General features: G+C 39.9%; 3 protein-coding genes across 5 annotated transcripts; 1 reads left to right on the top strand and 2 right to left on the bottom strand.

Annotated features, from left to right (window-relative positions):
- Positions 1-278: 278 nt before the first annotated feature.
- On the bottom strand, positions 279-5,563 carry LOC104433420 (probable WRKY transcription factor 4). The gene is given in 5 exon segments (XM_010046160.3): positions 279-933; positions 2,516-2,674; positions 2,764-3,434; positions 4,769-4,932; positions 4,935-5,563. Coding segments are annotated over 5 exon segments (1,596 nt in total). The 5' UTR covers positions 5,263-5,563; the 3' UTR covers positions 279-659.
- A 1,576-nt stretch (positions 5,564-7,139) lies between these two features.
- LOC104433419 (isopentenyl phosphate kinase) lies at positions 7,140-13,101 on the top strand. Of its 3 annotated transcripts, none has more exons than XR_723505.3 (13): positions 7,140-7,391; positions 7,565-7,747; positions 8,256-8,480; positions 8,712-8,809; positions 9,914-9,956; positions 10,465-10,526; positions 10,696-10,752; positions 11,534-11,569; positions 11,656-11,733; positions 12,071-12,137; positions 12,237-12,367; positions 12,508-12,611; positions 12,693-12,711. XR_723505.3 is itself a non-coding variant. In XM_010046159.3 (13 exons), the coding sequence occupies exons 1-13, from the start codon at positions 7,377-7,379 to the stop codon at positions 12,786-12,788; spliced, it is 1,098 nt and encodes a 365-aa protein (XP_010044461.2). In that variant the 5' UTR covers positions 7,141-7,376; the 3' UTR covers positions 12,789-13,101. The 3 variants fall into 3 exon arrangements, 2 of the variants coding, with proteins under 2 accessions (XP_010044461.2, XP_010044460.2); XM_010046159.3 differs by having other exon boundaries at positions 7,141-7,391; positions 7,588-7,747; positions 12,237-12,293; positions 12,693-13,101; XM_010046158.3 differs by having other exon boundaries at positions 7,142-7,391; positions 12,237-12,293; positions 12,693-13,101.
- Positions 13,102-13,254: 153 nt separating this feature from the next.
- Positions 13,255-17,522, bottom strand: LOC104433417 (hypothetical protein). The gene is made up of 7 exons (XM_010046157.3): positions 17,006-17,522; positions 16,725-16,836; positions 15,398-15,557; positions 14,751-14,899; positions 14,283-14,434; positions 13,833-13,947; positions 13,255-13,683 (listed from the first exon to the last, which is right to left on the bottom strand). The coding sequence occupies exons 1-7, from the start codon at positions 17,320-17,322 to the stop codon at positions 13,543-13,545; spliced, it is 1,146 nt and encodes a 381-aa protein (XP_010044459.2). The 5' UTR covers positions 17,323-17,522; the 3' UTR covers positions 13,255-13,542.
- Positions 17,523-17,853: the final 331 nt, after the last annotated feature.

The raw sequence follows: 17,853 nt of genomic DNA, 5'->3' as shown, positions 1-17,853 counted from the left end.
TGAGATGTTTTGCACGTTCCAATAACGGGTGGTGTGGGTAACTATCGAACTTCTCTCATTTTCGGTGTCCTGAAAATAATTCCTACATTGTGGTACTTAGTGCTTGAAGGACAACACAGCTGACAAAAAGCTCTTTCAAAAAGTCGTTGCATCCACGCATTCCTAGTGCATGACAAAGTATATCATTCCCCATTTGAAGGCAAATAGTCTAAGACAACAGCACTTGTTCAAAGTAAGCATGCATCAACCTGTCCAGAGAACTTCCATTGGGATGGGAAGAACAAGCACACAAATAGTAGTATTATAAAGTACAATATTATGTATTCTTTAAAGCATCACTAGTGTATCTTCATGTACAAAAGAATGCAGGATAGGAAAAGAAATTTAAATACAACATGCTCCGACTCGGCAGTAACCCATACAACAACACATCACAAGCTCGCTCCTATACAGGCTCCTTTCCATTTGTCCCTCTTTCTGGTCTATATCATCGAGCAGAGCACTCAGCCTTGAACAAAACAATGGCCACAGAATGCAGACACCAAATTGGCCCTGATCGCTGAAAAAGCATATGTTACGTCTTCTTTTTTCTTTTTTCCCATTGATGCACTTTGTTGTCTACGGTTCATGCTCCATCATATTCCCAAAACCAGTAAAGTTTATGTTGTCTGCTCTTCTTTCAAAAGTAGGCGTGCTATCGGCCTATTCACAAAATCTGTTTTGCCACTTGAGGTGCGCCTATTGTCTTGTGTTTGATGTGGCCTAACCTGTGGTATGTTAGAGTTGGCAATACTGTGGCTGCTGGTTCTGGCAGCCGGTACATCATGATTGTGTTTACCCTCATACGTCGTAATGACAGCTTTGGGGTCAGTTGAAGCCCTCTCTACATGTTTACGAACATTGCATCCAGGAGTTGTGCACTTGTAATAGCTCCTGCACATTTAAAAAGTAAAGACGGTATTATAGCATCCACAACAATAATGCCGATCGACTTGAAATACAGAAGAACACCATCTTTTCAACATACTATATTACAAACAGTAAATCTGGTTGCTTATTGTCCCCCTGATTTTCATCTAAAACAGCACAGTATCTTATCTACTCACTTAAACCTCAGAAATCTTAATTCAATTAAAATCCTGCAATATTCATGGAACTTTAGCTCACAAGAGGTTCAAAATGAGAACAAATCTATGCCAGTCGCGATGATATATTGTTCTCAATGTTTCTTTTTCTCTCGTATTTCAGTGGATGCAATTGCGCTTCTGAAGTGCTGGCAGTGAGCGAGAAATGATAAAAGAAGGTGATTATGGAAAAATGTGGATAATAGATGCTAAAAGGCAAATGATACAGCAATCTGTAACGCCAAAATCAAAGCTGAGTTTTTGTGCTAACACTTACACCAGCAACGGCGTGGTATTTAAAACATGCAGTAGCAGCAGTACTAACAATACATGCAAGCTTTACCTATTAAATAATTCTCTGGCCTATCTAATGAGCTTGATTAAATCTGCAGTTGATGAATCTTGAATTGTTAATATCTTATGGAGTATGAGTCCAAAAGATTATCATAAGAGGGATTACTACTACACTTTGTCCTTTAAGTGCTTATGTTCTATTATTAAGAGACAAACTTTTCAATGAAATATGGACACTGATTTGCATTTGGGCAGGAGACAGAACTTATGTATGCAAGTTAGATAAAAAGTAATATGCATGGAAAATATCTAAAAATCACATAAATGTAATATTACCCTCAATGTAATTGTCATTTTTTAATACATTACCAATCTAAAGATGCGATTAGTAAAATAGTAATGGTGCTTTTGTATGGCTTCAATCAAAACCGTATGACAAACAACTGTTATATGCATTAAAATAGAACAATCCATAAGTTATTTTCATTACTCAAAGACAAAAGATCAATATTAAAGTTCAATATATGCATACTAGTGCAGTGGCATATGTTCATATCATCATTATTGATATGCATATAACATAAACATGTAAAAGAGAAGGCATGAATGCTCTTATAGAATTAACAAAAAGCCAATGTACTGCATAAGCCTTCTACCAGTGAAAATGCAGATTTTCCTTCTTCAGGCTCACTAAGTAGATACATGAATGCTGAATGCACTCTTTGCATCATCTACTTGTTGAAATTCAGTATTTCACATAAACAATAAACCTTTTCAAAATGCTGATAAGTGCAGACAATTTTAGACCATATCAATTGGAAATTGAGGTCCTGAAACTATCACAACAAAGCATAAATATATCACGGACAGCTCCAATTAATAGCATAGTGAGCAATTCTGTTATGCCAAAGCTAGATAGTTGAATCAGATTAGATTGTTTCTTTCAAGGTTCGAGCTACCATCTTCATCAACATATCATTGAAGGACGACCAACAAAAACCCAAGCCAGATTGTTGCTTTACATTCTCAGAATCAGAATCTTAGGTTTCTGATTATAGCATCCAGCTTCTAACCATTAACAAGGAGCGTATAATCACCTTGGATAAGGATTCCCTTTGACTACTTTCTGCCCATATTTCCGCCATCTGTAGCCATCGTCCAGAAGATCAACTTCACTGGTTGTTTGCACAATTATTTTGGGTTCACTTACAGCCTTGAGTGAAGCAGCAGACTCCACAACCCTAATTTCTGTGTTGCTGCATAGAATAAATTCATTGTGTATTAGAATAGATAAGGACTTAAACTGTACAAGCATCAGAAGACAATGACCCTGTTGAGATTATACCGTCTTTTGGGTTCAGGTTCACCTTCACATCCTTCCTCTGCTCCATACTCAGAATTTCCAACTTCTTCACTGTCACTTGTACCGGACAAATGCTCAGGAGTTAATTGGCTAGATTCCTGCTCCTTTTTAAACATTAAATTAGAAGGTTCACCACTCTGAACATGTGACATAAATTGCGGATGCTCCTGAACATGCGAATCACCACCACCAGCAGTTCCAGCATCTTTTGTGCGCTTATTTAGAGGACGTTGATGGTTGTGCTGTCCCTTATAGATTATTTCTGTTATATGGCCGTCAAGAGAACGCTCAACCTTTTTCCTGACAGGGCAGTCAGGATGTGTGCATTTGTAGTAACTCCTTGGGAATTCACTACCCTTAACCTGTTTCTGCCCATATTTTCTCCAATTATACCCATCATCAGCTGGTTTATCTACTTGCAAGGGAGGTTGTGCTCTCAGATCAGACTGAGATAGCTCAGACGATTCAGTCACTGCAACTTTCTCATCTGGTAAAGATGGCACCTGCTGGAAGATTGGCTGTGCCAGAGACGTTGCAGGCGCTGCAGATGCTGAGTTTGAATATTCAAAGTGCATCTGCAAATAGGACTGGGCTTGTGCAGCCTGAGCAGTAACCTGTGCCAGGGCTTGTTGATGTGACATCCCAAAAGGCCCCTACACATCTCATAAACACCGCAAATAAATATTACCGCTTGAAACATGAATCTAGAGATCTCCAAATAAAGATTAAGCTCAAAATCTAAAATTTATCTAGAAATCTTCAAATGATTGAAATTGGGGTTCAACTTACATACAATTCAACATAAGCAATCAAGGCATGAGTTTTACCGCCAGAGATAAGAACAGAGGAAATTAACACAAATACATAACAATACTTGCAATTATAAGATCCCCTACCAGGAGAAAAAGTCATAACAACGTAATAGTTAGTTCCGTGCCAAATTACTTTCTTTCTTTGCTCAGGTTTTTTGGAATCGTCCATCCAAGGGAAACTTTAGTTTCCATAAAGAAAAACATAACGTCACAAAAAGAAGTAAACAGGAAAAAAGAGGAGATTTCTTTTGTCCATAAAAGCACCACCATTCACTAGAGAATTTTCAGGTTCGAGCTTTATATGGATAATGATCAAGAAAGTGAAGTTTAGAATTCACAGGAGTTTTGAGTAGGAAGTGACAATTCCCCAGCACAAACAGACAGACAGACAATTACACAGTAAATAACATCGCTAGCCCTGACAAATTCATTCATGGAGAGTATTGTACAGCTTGTGCTTTGGAGGATTCTGCTACTCATATTTCCTATTAAAGAAATAGATGTTAAAAACGAATAGATAGAGAAGCCGTTTCAGATAACATTGTGTTGGATCTAATCATAATCAGAAATCATTTTCTCGGCATTATGAAAATATCTCATGGAGCTAAAAAAGGAGAATTTGGCAAAGTATACTTAAAGTTGGTAACTTGGCAATCATTAAGCAATTACCAACAAAAGAACAGTATGGACCAACTTCTGAGTCGCTCCTTTTGATAAAAGCAAGTCAGAACTCAATAACAATCACGATACAATTATGACACTTCATGAAGCCCCGACCTAACAAACCGAAGTTTTCTCTGGAAAAATTTGGCACCTCAAGCTTATAATTTCAAAGTTGAGCAGCAACCTTCCTCCTTTTACAACAGGTCCTACAGCAATCCTGAAGCATTTCATTCGATACTAATTATCTCTCTTGGCAAATCTCCACTCCAGAAACAGTTTTTCCTTACTCAGTTTAGTTTATTATGTCATTCCAAGTTCAGCACAATATGAAACTCTTCTCTACTCATGATTCCTCGATAAAGCTTGATTTAAGCAGAAGCAAACAACTCAACTAATCGCTGAATGGCACTCATGCCCTCAAAATCCGGATTCTCTTGACATCAATAACAGTGACAGATTGAAACTGGAAAGAACCATTTTCAAAGCAGTATATATGAGCTTGTAGCAGTTACCGGCGAGAAAAACCCCGGCGAGTCGAGCAACGTGGTGGGGCTAAGCCCGGGAGGCACCGCGAAGAGCGGCGACAGGGGAGGCGGCGGCGAAATTACCAAACCCTCGGGCCGGTTCTGCTTGAACCGGAACTCCCCCTCGCCGGCCGCGGCCGGGGGAGCGGGAGCGGAGCGGGCTCCCCGGCGGCGGGGGGCGGGCGTTGAGCTGCGGGAGAGGCCATGGCGCCGGCGAGAAGCTGGGAGAAGGACTTGTACTCTTCGGAGTCGGAGAAGAAGCTGGAGACGAGGGTCATCGGGCCGGGGCTGAAGCCGAGGCTGAGGCCGAGCCCCCCGGCGGAGGCGGCCGCGGGGCCGTTGGAGAAGAAGGAGTCGATGGAGGCGCGCGGGGGGAGAGTGATGGTGGGCCGCGCGGGAGGCTTCGCCGACGACGCCGACGCCGACGCCGACGACGGCGGCGGCGGCGGCTGCTGCGGCGGCGGTTTTTCGTCCGTGGCCATACTCGGCGAACAGAAAATCAAGAAAATCAAGAAAATCAAGAAAGTCTCTTGTCTCCCTCTCCCTCCAACCCACGTTTCTCTGGTGATCTTCCTCCTCTTCCAAAGGTGGAAGTCGAAGTTTGTCTGCGTCTGGGTTAATGGGTCGCTGTCTTTTCTGTCTGTCTTGGGGAGCGTCTCAGGATCTGAACTACGGAAATCAGTACAAGAAAGTCCACGCCACCATTTCACCTGCAACTGCAAGTCTCTCTCTCTCTCTCTCTCTCTCTAGGGAGAGACCATGTGTTTTTTGGTTTTTTTTTCCTCTTTTTCCTTTTGCCTTTCCGTTTTATCGATTTTTCAATGTTCGATAAATGAATTGTTTTTGAGAATTTTGGGGAACACGTTGACAAAAGGGGGCACCTTGGTTTGGACAGCTAAGATTTCGACGGGATGTTATAAAATGACGGCGTTACTGCCGGTATTGGACACGACATCTGTCCACAATTTTACCTCTTTTTCTTTCGTTGACGTGAGTTGCCCCCCCCAAAAAAAAAAAAAGGAAAATTTTTTTCGGGAAATTGCTCTCAAAGTTGCGTGTTGCAGTTCGGATCATCTAATCGGATTTCATTTTAGATAGAATAAGATTTCAAACTCAGATAATATTCATGTGCATCGATATAGACTATTTCATTCAATATTTTTGTGCATTTTTAATAAGGACTTGTTAATCATTTTTTTCTAACGTGGGTATCTACCAAAGTCCATACAATCACATTGTGATAATCGCCGCATTCATACCTAATGTGGAGAGAGAAAGAATGTATAATTACGATGAAAGACCGTTGTGCCCGTGATTATCGTCGCTTTAGAAAGTGATTGTCTTGTGGTGGTGGTCGACTAAAGTCCATGGCCGCCATTGAGATCATGCTCATCTTGTGATCTATTTCAAAGATCCACAAATCTAAGGGCACCATTGCCAAGGGGACTAATAGCCTGAGAGCAGCGATCGGCAGGTCGCTTGCGTGAGAAGCCACTCCCTCACTTAACTTGGGCCTCTTTCGTTTTTGATTTTTTTTTTAATTCACACAACATGCGATTAGAAAAGTTAAAACCAAAAATTAAAATGATAAATAGAGCAAGACATGTGCATATAAAAAGTATATAAACCAATTGCAGTCAAGTGACAAGAAATATTCATATAATGAGTAACACATGAAATTTGACTAATGGAGAAAGACAAGAGGTAGAAACTTGGTTTTAATGGCATATAAAAGTCCAGCAAAAAATTTAAATTAATAGATATAGGGATATTGCGTGTATATTAAAAGAATGAATTCCATTATCGTCACCTAATGCAGGATATTTCAACATGATTTTTTTTTTTCAAGTGAGACGATTAAATCATATAAACCAATCTAAACATCTCTTATTGACTTATTGGAGAAATCATATCAAACGCTAGATAAGAGATAAACTATCTTATTTGGGATCTACATAATCATACACGTTACCAAACACGATTTCCCAATCAAAATAGAAGTGATATTAAAGTTGAAAGTGACTGGATGATTAAAAAAAATGAAATATGATTTCAACATAAATTTAAAATAGTAAATAGAGGAATATCACATGTATATTAAAAGAATGAATCTCATTATCATCCACCAATTTAGGATATTTCAATATAAAAAATTATTTTATTCAGACGAGACAATTAAATCATGTAAACTAATCTGAATATCTCCGATTGGGAAAATCATATCAAACGTGGGATAAGAGATAAACTATCTCATTGACATTTGGGAGCTACCTAATCATACAAGTTACCGAGCACGATTTCGTAATCGAAATAAATGCGACATTAAAGTTGGACGTGGGTGGATGACTAAAGAAAAATAAGTAGAATAAGCACTGTGTGGGAGAATTTCAAAATCTCTTATTTTCCATCTCTCTCGCTCTCTCTCTCCTCCTCCACAAGAAGTTCAGCATATCATATCGAATCGAATCGAATCGAATCTCCCGGAATTGGAAAGCTCGAGGCTTCAGCTCTTCTCTAGCTTCTTCATGTGCGGAACATTGTCCACGAGGGTCAGCATCTCCTCCGAGGTTCGGCGTCCATTTAATGATCTTACAGCATGCGGGAATCCCAGGTAACCACAGCCGTCGATCACGTCACCCTTGTGTCAAAGATGGAACTTGCATGATTTGTCATTGCACCCAACTCGATTCAAGCGAACCCGGATCTTGATAAAGCTGTCAGCACGTTCGTTTTCCATTTTTTAACTGCAAAGGACCAATAAAGTTGGGAACTTTTCTTCTTCAGTAAAGGGTGCGTCTTCATTGAAGGGAAGGACGCGGAGAGCTCGGAGAAGAGCAAAGAGAGAGTCTTTAATAAAGAAAGCAAGCAAGCAAAGAGCTCGAAGAAGACCCACGAGCACGGTGATGGAGCAACAGCGATCAGAGCACCCCAGCCTCGTCAAACCGCTCCGGTGCATCGTCAAACTTGGTCTCTCCTTTTCTCTCGTCTCATCTTTTCCAGTTTTCTTTCTTGTCTTTTTTGTCCGTTTTTCTTGTGTATTATGGGTCGCTTCCCAAACCCAATGCGTGAATCTTCTTGCGGTAGCTGACCCGTTCTTCCAGGTCACGCTGACCTCGTGTTCGTCTATTGGTCTCAATCAGTTTTCTTGTGTCAAGATTTGCATTTCTTTTTGCTGGGTAGTCAATGGGTTCACCTCTGTTCTTCGTGAAGCCACACGTGCATAGACCAGTAACAAGTGCAAAAGGATAATGTTCTGCTTCTTTGAACTACTGTTAGTTATATATTAAAAAAAAAAAAAAAAAAAAAAACTACTGTTAGTTTCTTGATACTGGGGAGAGCAGTGGATGATTTCTTTTAGTAAGCACGGGTGTTGCAATTGCGGGGGATACTGATTTAAAGTTGAGATGGTGGTGTCTTGTTTGATTCTTATTTGACTTCAAGAAATATATGATGATATGCCATGTCCATGGCACAGGAGGGGCGGCTATCACGTGCAAAAATGATTTAGAGAAGATCAACGAGACTCATCTTGAGATGGTGGCAACACAGCTTAGGCAAGTGATGATCTCGGGTTCTTCTTCGTCAAAGGTCCCAGGGATGGATTGGAGCAAGAGAAATGGAAAGTTGGGGATATCTGTCAACGTGGATAATTACCAAGAGTTGTTGGAGTCTAGCAGTTTCATTGTCGTCCATGGAGCAGGTCAGTTATGGATTGCTAAATTTTGGGTCTGCTGTTACTTTATAAGGCTTGAGCTATTGCACAGTGATTACAATCTTTTCCACGAGGAAGGGCAAGTGCTGCTAAATTTGTGACCTTTAGTTTCCAACATATGGGGAGGAGCAAACTAAATCCCTCCTTAAAGATCAAGTTCAATTATTTTATTGGTTATTGTGGTTTTGTGAGTAATTGAATTGTCGATGTGGAATTCAGGTTCTTTCGGGCATTTTCAGGCTAGCCAATCTGGGGTTCATAAAGGAGGCTTGGAACGACCTATAGTCAAGGCTGGTTTTGTTGCTACGCGTATTTCAGTGAGATTCAGTCTTTTGTTTCTTTGATCGCTTCATTTTTCTCTCTTCCTTTGGGATGTCTATCCATTGACAGTGTCTCTGCATGTCTAGCTGCTATAATTATTGCAGGTGCCTTTAATTTCTGAAAATGGCTCTGTAACATTAATACATATCTAAATGATCGTTGATATAAGTAATTCATATTAATAAGTATGACCTCAATAAATTACTTCTTCTACTTGGGAACCCTAAACAAACAGAATAAGAAAAGAAGAAAGATAAGATGTGAAACATCCAATGTAACATGGGGTTTTTTGGACGTTCTGGGACGTGATCTTTTTTTTGTCACTTGTTGAAATCTTGGGGTGCTTATCTGAGTAGTTGGAAGTCATCCTGTGAGAAATATGATGGCTCAGTTCTCAAGAAGAGCGAATGAGAATTGGTGGACAATTAGAAGTGACTTTGCTTACCATATGATAGCTCAGTTCCTGGAGAAGGACAGCTTAAGTATTCTAAAGATCAATGAACCTCCTTTGTTCGCCCTCCTGTTTACATACTCGTGATTTCCCATTTGTCATCCCTCCCTATTTGGAGACTTTACTTTCTTATTGACCGAGAAAACTAATTTATGCTTCCAAACATGGTCTATCACCTTGACATGATAGTGTGCTAGCAACAGGAAAAGGGTCACCATCTCTTTTTTCATTATCATTTGTCTTTAAAAATAGTTTGACTGACCTGAGTGTTGTTGGTTGGACTAACATGCTAACCAAAGCTATTCCAGTCATCCAATGCTAAAAGCTTTATGAACTTTTAAGGAGCATTACATCGTTGTCACCAACTAAACAATAATGCTGGATGACGCTGGATGACAGCTTAAATGTTACTTCCACCATTATTAGAGTTATCAAATATAATGAATTACAAGTCGCTATTCATTATTTGTTGAGATTTCAAGATGGTTCTGATTTTCCGGCAGGCATCAAATGTGCTGTTCATATTGGAGATGCAATCTTCTGTCTTTGCTCCATGGAGTCTTTAGTGGAAATTAGATACTTTGTTTCCTTTTTCCTGGCCATATTGTGTATTTCTTTTTATAACTACTTTTATTTTTCAAACATGCAGGTGAGCACACTCAATCTTGAAGTTGTTAGAGCTCTGGCAAGAGGTAGTGATTCACATTTAGTGTCCAACTTTTACTGCACGGTTGTTCTATTGTCTGTGCGTGTTGCTTCTTTTCTTCCAACTGGAGCAAAACTCATGTCTCAAAAACTGACTTCCCAGAAGATACCTGTCAGTTAATGTGTTTGGTTAAGGTTACAGTGCCCAAAATGGGTGCTAAATTTAGCTAGGAGCCCACCAAAACTATGCAGCCATTCATGAATTTCTATGTTAATCAAGCATAAACTTGAGAGGCTGATATTCTTTTTATCTGAACTAAATACATGTCCATTGAGTTGTTTTGACATGTTCAATTAATGAGGCTCATTTGTTAATGAATTCTACTTTTACTTTTACACTGACCACCGTGTATTCTGCCAATCATCAAACCCGTGCCGCACTTTGCATCCGAACTAATCAATTAACAGATTGATCTTGGAAGTGATAAGAAGCTCAGTTTCTGGGCTTGATCTCAAGATAAAGATAATGCTGATGGGGAGTTTTATTTGCTGCAGAGGGCCTCCCTTCTCTTGGACTTTCTCCCTTTTCATGTGGATGGTCGACGCGTGGAAAGAATGTCAGAGGCACCTTAAGATACTATATTTTTTTGTACCAACATATAGAGAGATCACTTGACTGCTTCATGAAACCTATTCAGCATATGAGCGAACTTTTCTCTGGTTTTTATTTATTCCTTTTAAGGTGTTCTTAGCTCCTTTCTGATCCTCAGCTGTCAATGTTTTCAGATTGCCTCAGCCAATTTGTCCACAGTAGCTAAGGCTCTTGATTCAGGTTTCATCCCTGTAAGTTCACAAATTCTTGTCCTCCAGAGCAACAGATTGTTGTGGTGAATTCTTCTATATGATTTTTCTTGTGAAAAGCAAAATATTATGTCATGATGTGGCAAAGACATGCTTTCTTCAGTTTTATTTATTGTCCACTTCATGCAAGAAATTTTTTTTGGATGTCAGAATCACTTGAAATGAACAGTCATTGAAAAAAAGAATAAGCTTTCCTTTTCTTAAAACAATCCATGATAGTCACTTCCATTATTCTTACTGATGGGAAAGGAAAAGTGTCTGTTTAGTGGAGGTTTTGACTTTTATTAATGACTTTTCCACCAAAAATGAACAGCTGCATTTGAAAATGTTTCGCAACTAAGAGGAACATTAAATGTTAATGGTTGTATAGTTTGAAACACTTGAGTTGTTTTATAATTAAAATAATCAAATCTAAAAATAAAAAAAGGAAAGTCTAAAGTTCTGATAAGTCGACATTACCTTCAGCAATGAACTGTTTAAGAAATCAAATAAAAAGACCTTCTCATCATGAAATCATGTTTAGCATGACTTAGTCGCATTATCTTGATTTAGGGCAATTATCAAAGCAGAGAAATAGTAAGACTGCATCTATGTTGCATTTATGGTTTTTGCTTGACTGGGATGTAACAGCTACATTAGTATTGTTAACATCATTTTGCTACCAAGCTTTACTTCATTATGCCTGGCTATGGCAGACATGACTATTACATAATTGCTTGGATATAAATGAGCTAAAAACTTGTTTGGTTGGCATGCATTCCAGGTCCTTCATGGAGATGCAGTGCTTGACGAGTTACAGGTTGCTTATCTCATCTTTAAGCTGTAATCCTGTACACCTTTCCAACTATGACTCATAATGTGGTACCATGTTCTCTGTTTTACCAGGGCTGCACTATTTTGAGTGGAGATGTTATCATACGTCATCTGGCAGAGCATTTGAAGCCCGATTATGTGGTTTTCCTTGTATCCACCATGCGTATTTGATAATGACTTGCATTTCTCCTTACATGGTTTTTTTTTTGCCCTTATATTTGGCATTCTTATTAGTCACTCCAAACATGTGCAAACTTAACTACATAAGCTTTATCGTGTCCACTAATGTAACACCATTTGCATCATTTAAATGCCTGAATGTTTAGCCACTGCACAAGCTTCTAATTTCAAACCTCAACTCTAGGCTGATACTGGAGGTAAACATCAACTGATTGGCTATTGCTACCAGGCATAGAGATGAGTATTGAGCCCCTAATATCTCATTTTAAGTTGGAAATCTTAAGCATGTGATCCTATTAATGTCAAGACAGATGTATCTGGGGTATATGACCGTCCTCCCACAGAACCTGATGCCGTGCTTCTAAAGGAGATTGGTGAGCATTCACTTTAGAGTTGCGGACTAAAATTGGACATTTTTAATAGATCAAACTTTCAGAACTGCAACCCTTAACATAATTTTTTTAATGCAACAGCTGTGAGAGAAGATGGGAGTTGGTCTGTTGTGAAACCACCTCTTGAGGACAATCATGGTTAGTTGAAGAGACAATTAGGGCATAAGCACATGTTCATGCTCTTTTAATGCCTGATTTCATTCTGACTTCATGTGAGTTTTCCGCTTTATATATTTGAATGAAGCCCGTCACTATCTCTTTGTTTGGGTCTACGTGAGTTGATCTGGGCTTGGACCATTTCGTAACTAACCTTTCAACATACAATTCACTTTGTGTCAATTTTTGTGAACAGTTAAAATGACAGCAGCTGCTCATGATACGACTGGGGGAATGGAAACCAAGATTTCGGAAGCTGCAATTATTGCAAAGCTTGGCATTGATGTTTACATTGTGCAGGTTACTTTTTCAAGTTTGCTCTTTTAACTTACCAGACTTTCCAGAGATCAACAATTTTAGATTTTCTTTTCGTGGATTCAGGCGGCAACGACCCACTCAATTAGGGCACTGAGCGGGGAGTTGAAAGGAAACATACCTGATGACTGGCTTGGAACGGCCATTCGGTTTGCTGGGTAGGCGTGGCCAAGGGTTGATTTGTAGGACGAGATTTTGCAATCCGTCAACCAACTTAATGGACTTGGATGCATACATTAGTCAAACATTTCTGCTTGATTTTATCTGGATGTTTGAGACGAGACTGCATCTTTTCTCCCTTCGGTGAAGACAGGAATAAGAAAAGCGGAAGAGCTTGATGAGAAACGAGTTTTTTTCCCTTCAAATTCCAGTTTAATTTGTCGAAGCAAACGAAGCCAACTATCAATATTGTTGACTCTTTGATTCATGTAAGGGTGACAAATTGCTCAGCAATCAATAAAGAGCTCCTCAAAGATGCGGCCCGACTTATTGATAAGTAATTAGTTCGACCATTTGAACTGGACCCCCATGTTACTACAAGAGATTTATTTTCCTTCCCATGATAAAATGCGGTTCAACTAAGGCTGTTGGCTGCCCATGAGAGAAGTTTCAAACTAGCAGCATAACGTCAATGGCAATTGACAGCGAGCAATTGCATTAACAGACTTGCCAAGGCATAACAAAGTAGGTAACGGCTGAGAAGTAAGAATTAAGACATCAAAATTACATCATCTTCCTTATTTGCAAAGACAGACTAGGCCATGACCTAGAAAATGGAAGAAAATGGCAGTCTCTACATTTCTCTCTGTTGCTGGACTGCTATCTAATGAATAAAGAATGGTTGATTGTGCAGTATATTTTAATCATTGATGTTTGACAACAACATTCGTCCAGTTTCTCCCAACTGCTTGTCCGATCATATAGGGACTTGAATTGAGTCTTTAAGAATCTCATAGAGCGATATGACATTCTCAATGCTTAATAGGAAGATGATGCACCACTCCAACAAATTAGACCTGTTGTTCTGTAGGACTTCTTGAAGAAAATGAATGTTGTGCTGCAATAAGGAAATTCATCACCAAATTCGGATTAAGTTTCACAAAGAAATGACTAGAAGTACGTATGGAAAAACCCAACCTATGGGCCATACACTGAGAATCCTTAAGAAAAGATGAAAGGATAAAAGCATTGAGGAAGAGATAATACCTCCACAAACTTTAGCTTGAAATTCAAATTACCAAAACGTTGAGTGACCTCATACTCCTCCCTCAGGTACTCATATATCTGAGCATATTTTGCTTCCCTCCAAGCAATTTCTGATCTGCATATGACAATAGAATGAAGATTGCTAGCCAAACCTATAGTTCTGTTGGGTTAAAAAATCAAGGCAAAAGGTTGTCCTTAATGACCAACTTAATCGCAGGATACAGAGATCTTAAATTTCCTAACCTGTAGAGGTACACAGACCACAGAAACTGGAAAGACAACCGCAAAGTAGAGTGACTCGCGAAGCTATTCTCCTAGACAAGCTGCTTTATAGAATTCTCAATACGCTAGTTTGCTCATGTCACCTAGCTATTCTCACATACTTAACAGAAAGAACATCCAAGCATCTTGATGGCATTTGACAAACAATGAGCTAATATAGATTTTTACCTCTCAAAAAGACCAACTTTGAGAATTACATCGGCTAGATTTGAATTAGCCTTCCCAACAAGTTGAAGGAGCTTCTTCCTATCCATTGTAAAGGTTCCTGTGGTCTCCATCTTCCGATTGATATAAGCAAACTCCTCGACCATGCCATCAATCTAAGCCAGAGACTTATGCGTTTAGCCTTGTATATTAACTGCCTCAATGAAGTTTACTGATAAAACCAACCATAATAGGTGTGGGCAACAAGTGAATCCCACAAGCAAAAAATGAATTGATCATCACTGTTCTATTAGATGCAGGTGAGAAACTGCTATGCATCTACAAAATTTATATGCCATAATTTTGCAAGATTTGCATGTAGAAGATATATACGAGCCATGCAGCAGCGAAAGAAGCCAGCAACTGCCTTTGGCAAACAACCAGAACAATCTTCCCGGGATGAGTCCTCATAAAGCTCAGAAAAAGATTTACCTGTGAAACAAAATAATCCAAAGCAATACTTTGACCAAGAACACTTCCAATAATTCGGATACCATCGGTATCCAAGGATTTGAGAACAATATAATCAGGGCCCCCCTCCATATCCTCGTCTAACAGCGGCTGTTCTTTCACAGCATAATCTGGAAATAAAATTGGACAATTCAAAGGAGATCAATCACATGTTTGAGCATAGTTCTAGCATCTACCCCTAGATAATGATAACTGGTGGTAAAAACACCTGCCTAACAACATGACACGCATGAAGGTACTGGGCAATTCAAAAACATTTGACCATGTAACCATACAACATCTCTCCTATATTTAGATGGACTGTGAGGCCCTAGGAAACTGGACGTCAGGGTCGCAAAATATTCCTCTACATCAGTAGATAATTCAGTCGGAGAGGACACTTGTTCTCATTTACATGCAAATTTCAAGTGGCTATGAAAAGTTGGAAACTGAATTAACCACTGGACCTGAACTGATAAAGACAGTCTAGAAGTTTAAGTAGCTTTTGCAAGCACGTAGTTATGCACGTGCTGAGAGAAAACACATCACGGAGCACAAGTAGAAAAGAGTTCATTTCACCAGCTTAAAGTATCCTGAAATAGAAATGATCTATTAACAGAAAGACTTACCATCTTTACATGTCTGTGGAAGCAATCCACTGGCATGCCTTCTCACAATTTTCAAATAAGTTTCAATGTCGTGATCGTCAATGTTGAATAGTATGACAGATCCATATTGAAATACGACCATGTAGCGGCAGTGACTTGCTCTCTCTTTGGCTCCGAGACCCTAAAAATGTCATCTTGTCATTATCATCATCACAGAATATATGAGCACAATCATGAACTAAGAAAAGAAAATTAAGTTAAACATTTATATCAATCTAATATGTAATTCATCTTGATATGTAGTTCAATAAAAGCCCATAGTGTTGTGACTTATTTTGCAGTGTCCTGAGCAACAGAAATCACTCATCCATCCATGAATTAGAAGACATCAGTAAGCCCTGTCATCATTAAGAGCTTGTGGAAGTGAAATCAAGTCCTGTACTTTAGAAAAGAAAGCGTTAATAAACTAAAACTAAGACGATGTGCATAGTCCTGGCTAAGCCTTAGTAAATGTTTTGCCAGCTTAAACACGTGTACTTAAGTCTCAAAAATCAAATTAATGCAAATCCCATGATATCACGACAGAGTGAAGTGACTTTGCCTGAGAATTATAATCACAAGCTGAGACGCTGACTGTCCCACCCCAACTCTACAAGTAGAGGGGAAATGACATGGCCATCCTCCTATCAGAAGGATGTGGCCTCAAACACATGACCGACATCAGCCTTGTCGACATATGTATCTATCTATATATTTGTTAAACAGCAAGCTGGTAATAGGATCAGAATTCTAAATTTCACTGAAAAAAAACGTCTCCATAATAACAATCCAAACCCAACAAGGACTATTTCAGACATAACATACAACTAACTATCTCAACTCATACCATTCATCTCATTTTCTTTCAGGTTCTTCAGCTAGAGGCAGAGTTTTCAAGAAACTGCTTGAGCTTTAGCCAGAGCTGCTCTCCGGGGCTGTATCAATTGGCACGAACACAGTGGTCTCTGACCAGGACCAGGAACCAATTCTTGGGCAAACTCGAACAAATGAGAGGTCAAGAAGCTCATTTCTGTCCACCACCCTTCTCACAGAATTGGGAGTTGAATTTTGATGAGATATAAAGACGGATATTTATTTTGTTAACGGGTAAACGGTGGTTATGTATATAAGACCGCGTCCTGTGTCATTTCTCCTATACTTGTAGAGTTGCAGCGTGACGCTGACTACCCAGCAATAATATACGGACTGCCTTATATCAAGTTGAATATTATCACCACCAACTACATGCCACAAAACTCCAGATACCGTATAAAGTCCAACCAAAAAAAAGTAAATGAGCCAATCTTACTCTAATGTCCGAAGGGAGAGCAGAAAATTTAAGGGCGATATAATTGGAGGAGCGAGAGGTGGGAGGGAGAACATTGCCCAAGTTCTCCGCTTGCAGGCTCTTCAAATCGATACTGCCAAAACCACGAATCTGAGAAAACCACCAGCAACCACACAGAAAAGCAAGCACTGAACTAAACTCAGTGGCCTCGTCAACGGAAATAAAATCCCAAAACAATCTAGCCACGAATCGACACCCATTAAAAAGAAAAAAAAAAAGAACAGGGCTGAGCTTGAACAGACCTTGTGGAAAGAAAGTAGGACTTGATGGGAATGTTCTCCGATTCGTCCCCGTCCCTGATGGGCGACGGGCAGGAGCGGCCCGGTTCGTCGCCGTCGAAGTAGGCCCTCGCCGCGACGGCGGAGAGAGGCCGGGCGAAGATCGAGTCGGCTAAGACCGCGAGCCGCGACGGAGCTGGAGGGAGAGGGGGACGAAGAGGACGAGAACAGACGGCGGCGGCGGCGGCGGAGGCGGCGGAGGAGGAGAAGCGGGGCTTAGGGGACGAATTAGCGACGGGGGCGAGGACGAGGAGACGGGAGGCGGCTCTCCATCTCCCCATTCACGGATTCGGAGGCGAACCCCCGACAGAAGCGCCGCTGTCCTAGTTCTCTGCTTCGTGCCGAGGTTGGTTCTTGTTCGGTTCTCTTCTCTGCTCTGCTTCTGCCGTTTTGTGTTTGGCTATGCCGCCGATTCCTGACCAGGTTCCCCCCTCGTTCCAGCGTCGTACGCGCCGAATAAGGAAGACGTTTTTTTCTTTTCTTTTCTTTTTTCTGCTGAACCAGAAAAATGGTAAGCTAATTATAAGTTAGAGCGCAAACACAAGCATCGTGAATTACCCACTCGATACATGGAATCCTTAATTTGCCGTTAAGATAAAGAATGTCGTACAACTTAAAGTATAAACCTAATATAACTAGTTTAATTCTTCTCTCCATTTATCACTTACTCTTGCTGAAAATACTCTATTTCTTTTATTGTGTTGAATTTGTGAGACAATGCAAATAAGAGGGAGAAACCCCATTTTATACATAAACTGTCCATATTGCTCCTATAAATTTTTGGAGTACTCGTGAAATCCTAAATCTCTAGA

This window comes from Eucalyptus grandis, chromosome 2 (genome assembly GCF_016545825.1).
Source record: "Eucalyptus grandis isolate ANBG69807.140 chromosome 2, ASM1654582v1, whole genome shotgun sequence".
Lineage (NCBI taxonomy): Eukaryota > Viridiplantae > Streptophyta > Magnoliopsida > Myrtales > Myrtaceae > Eucalyptus > Eucalyptus grandis.
The sequence above is the reverse complement of the archived record's forward strand: the minus strand, read 5'-3'. Positions and strand labels throughout refer to the sequence as shown.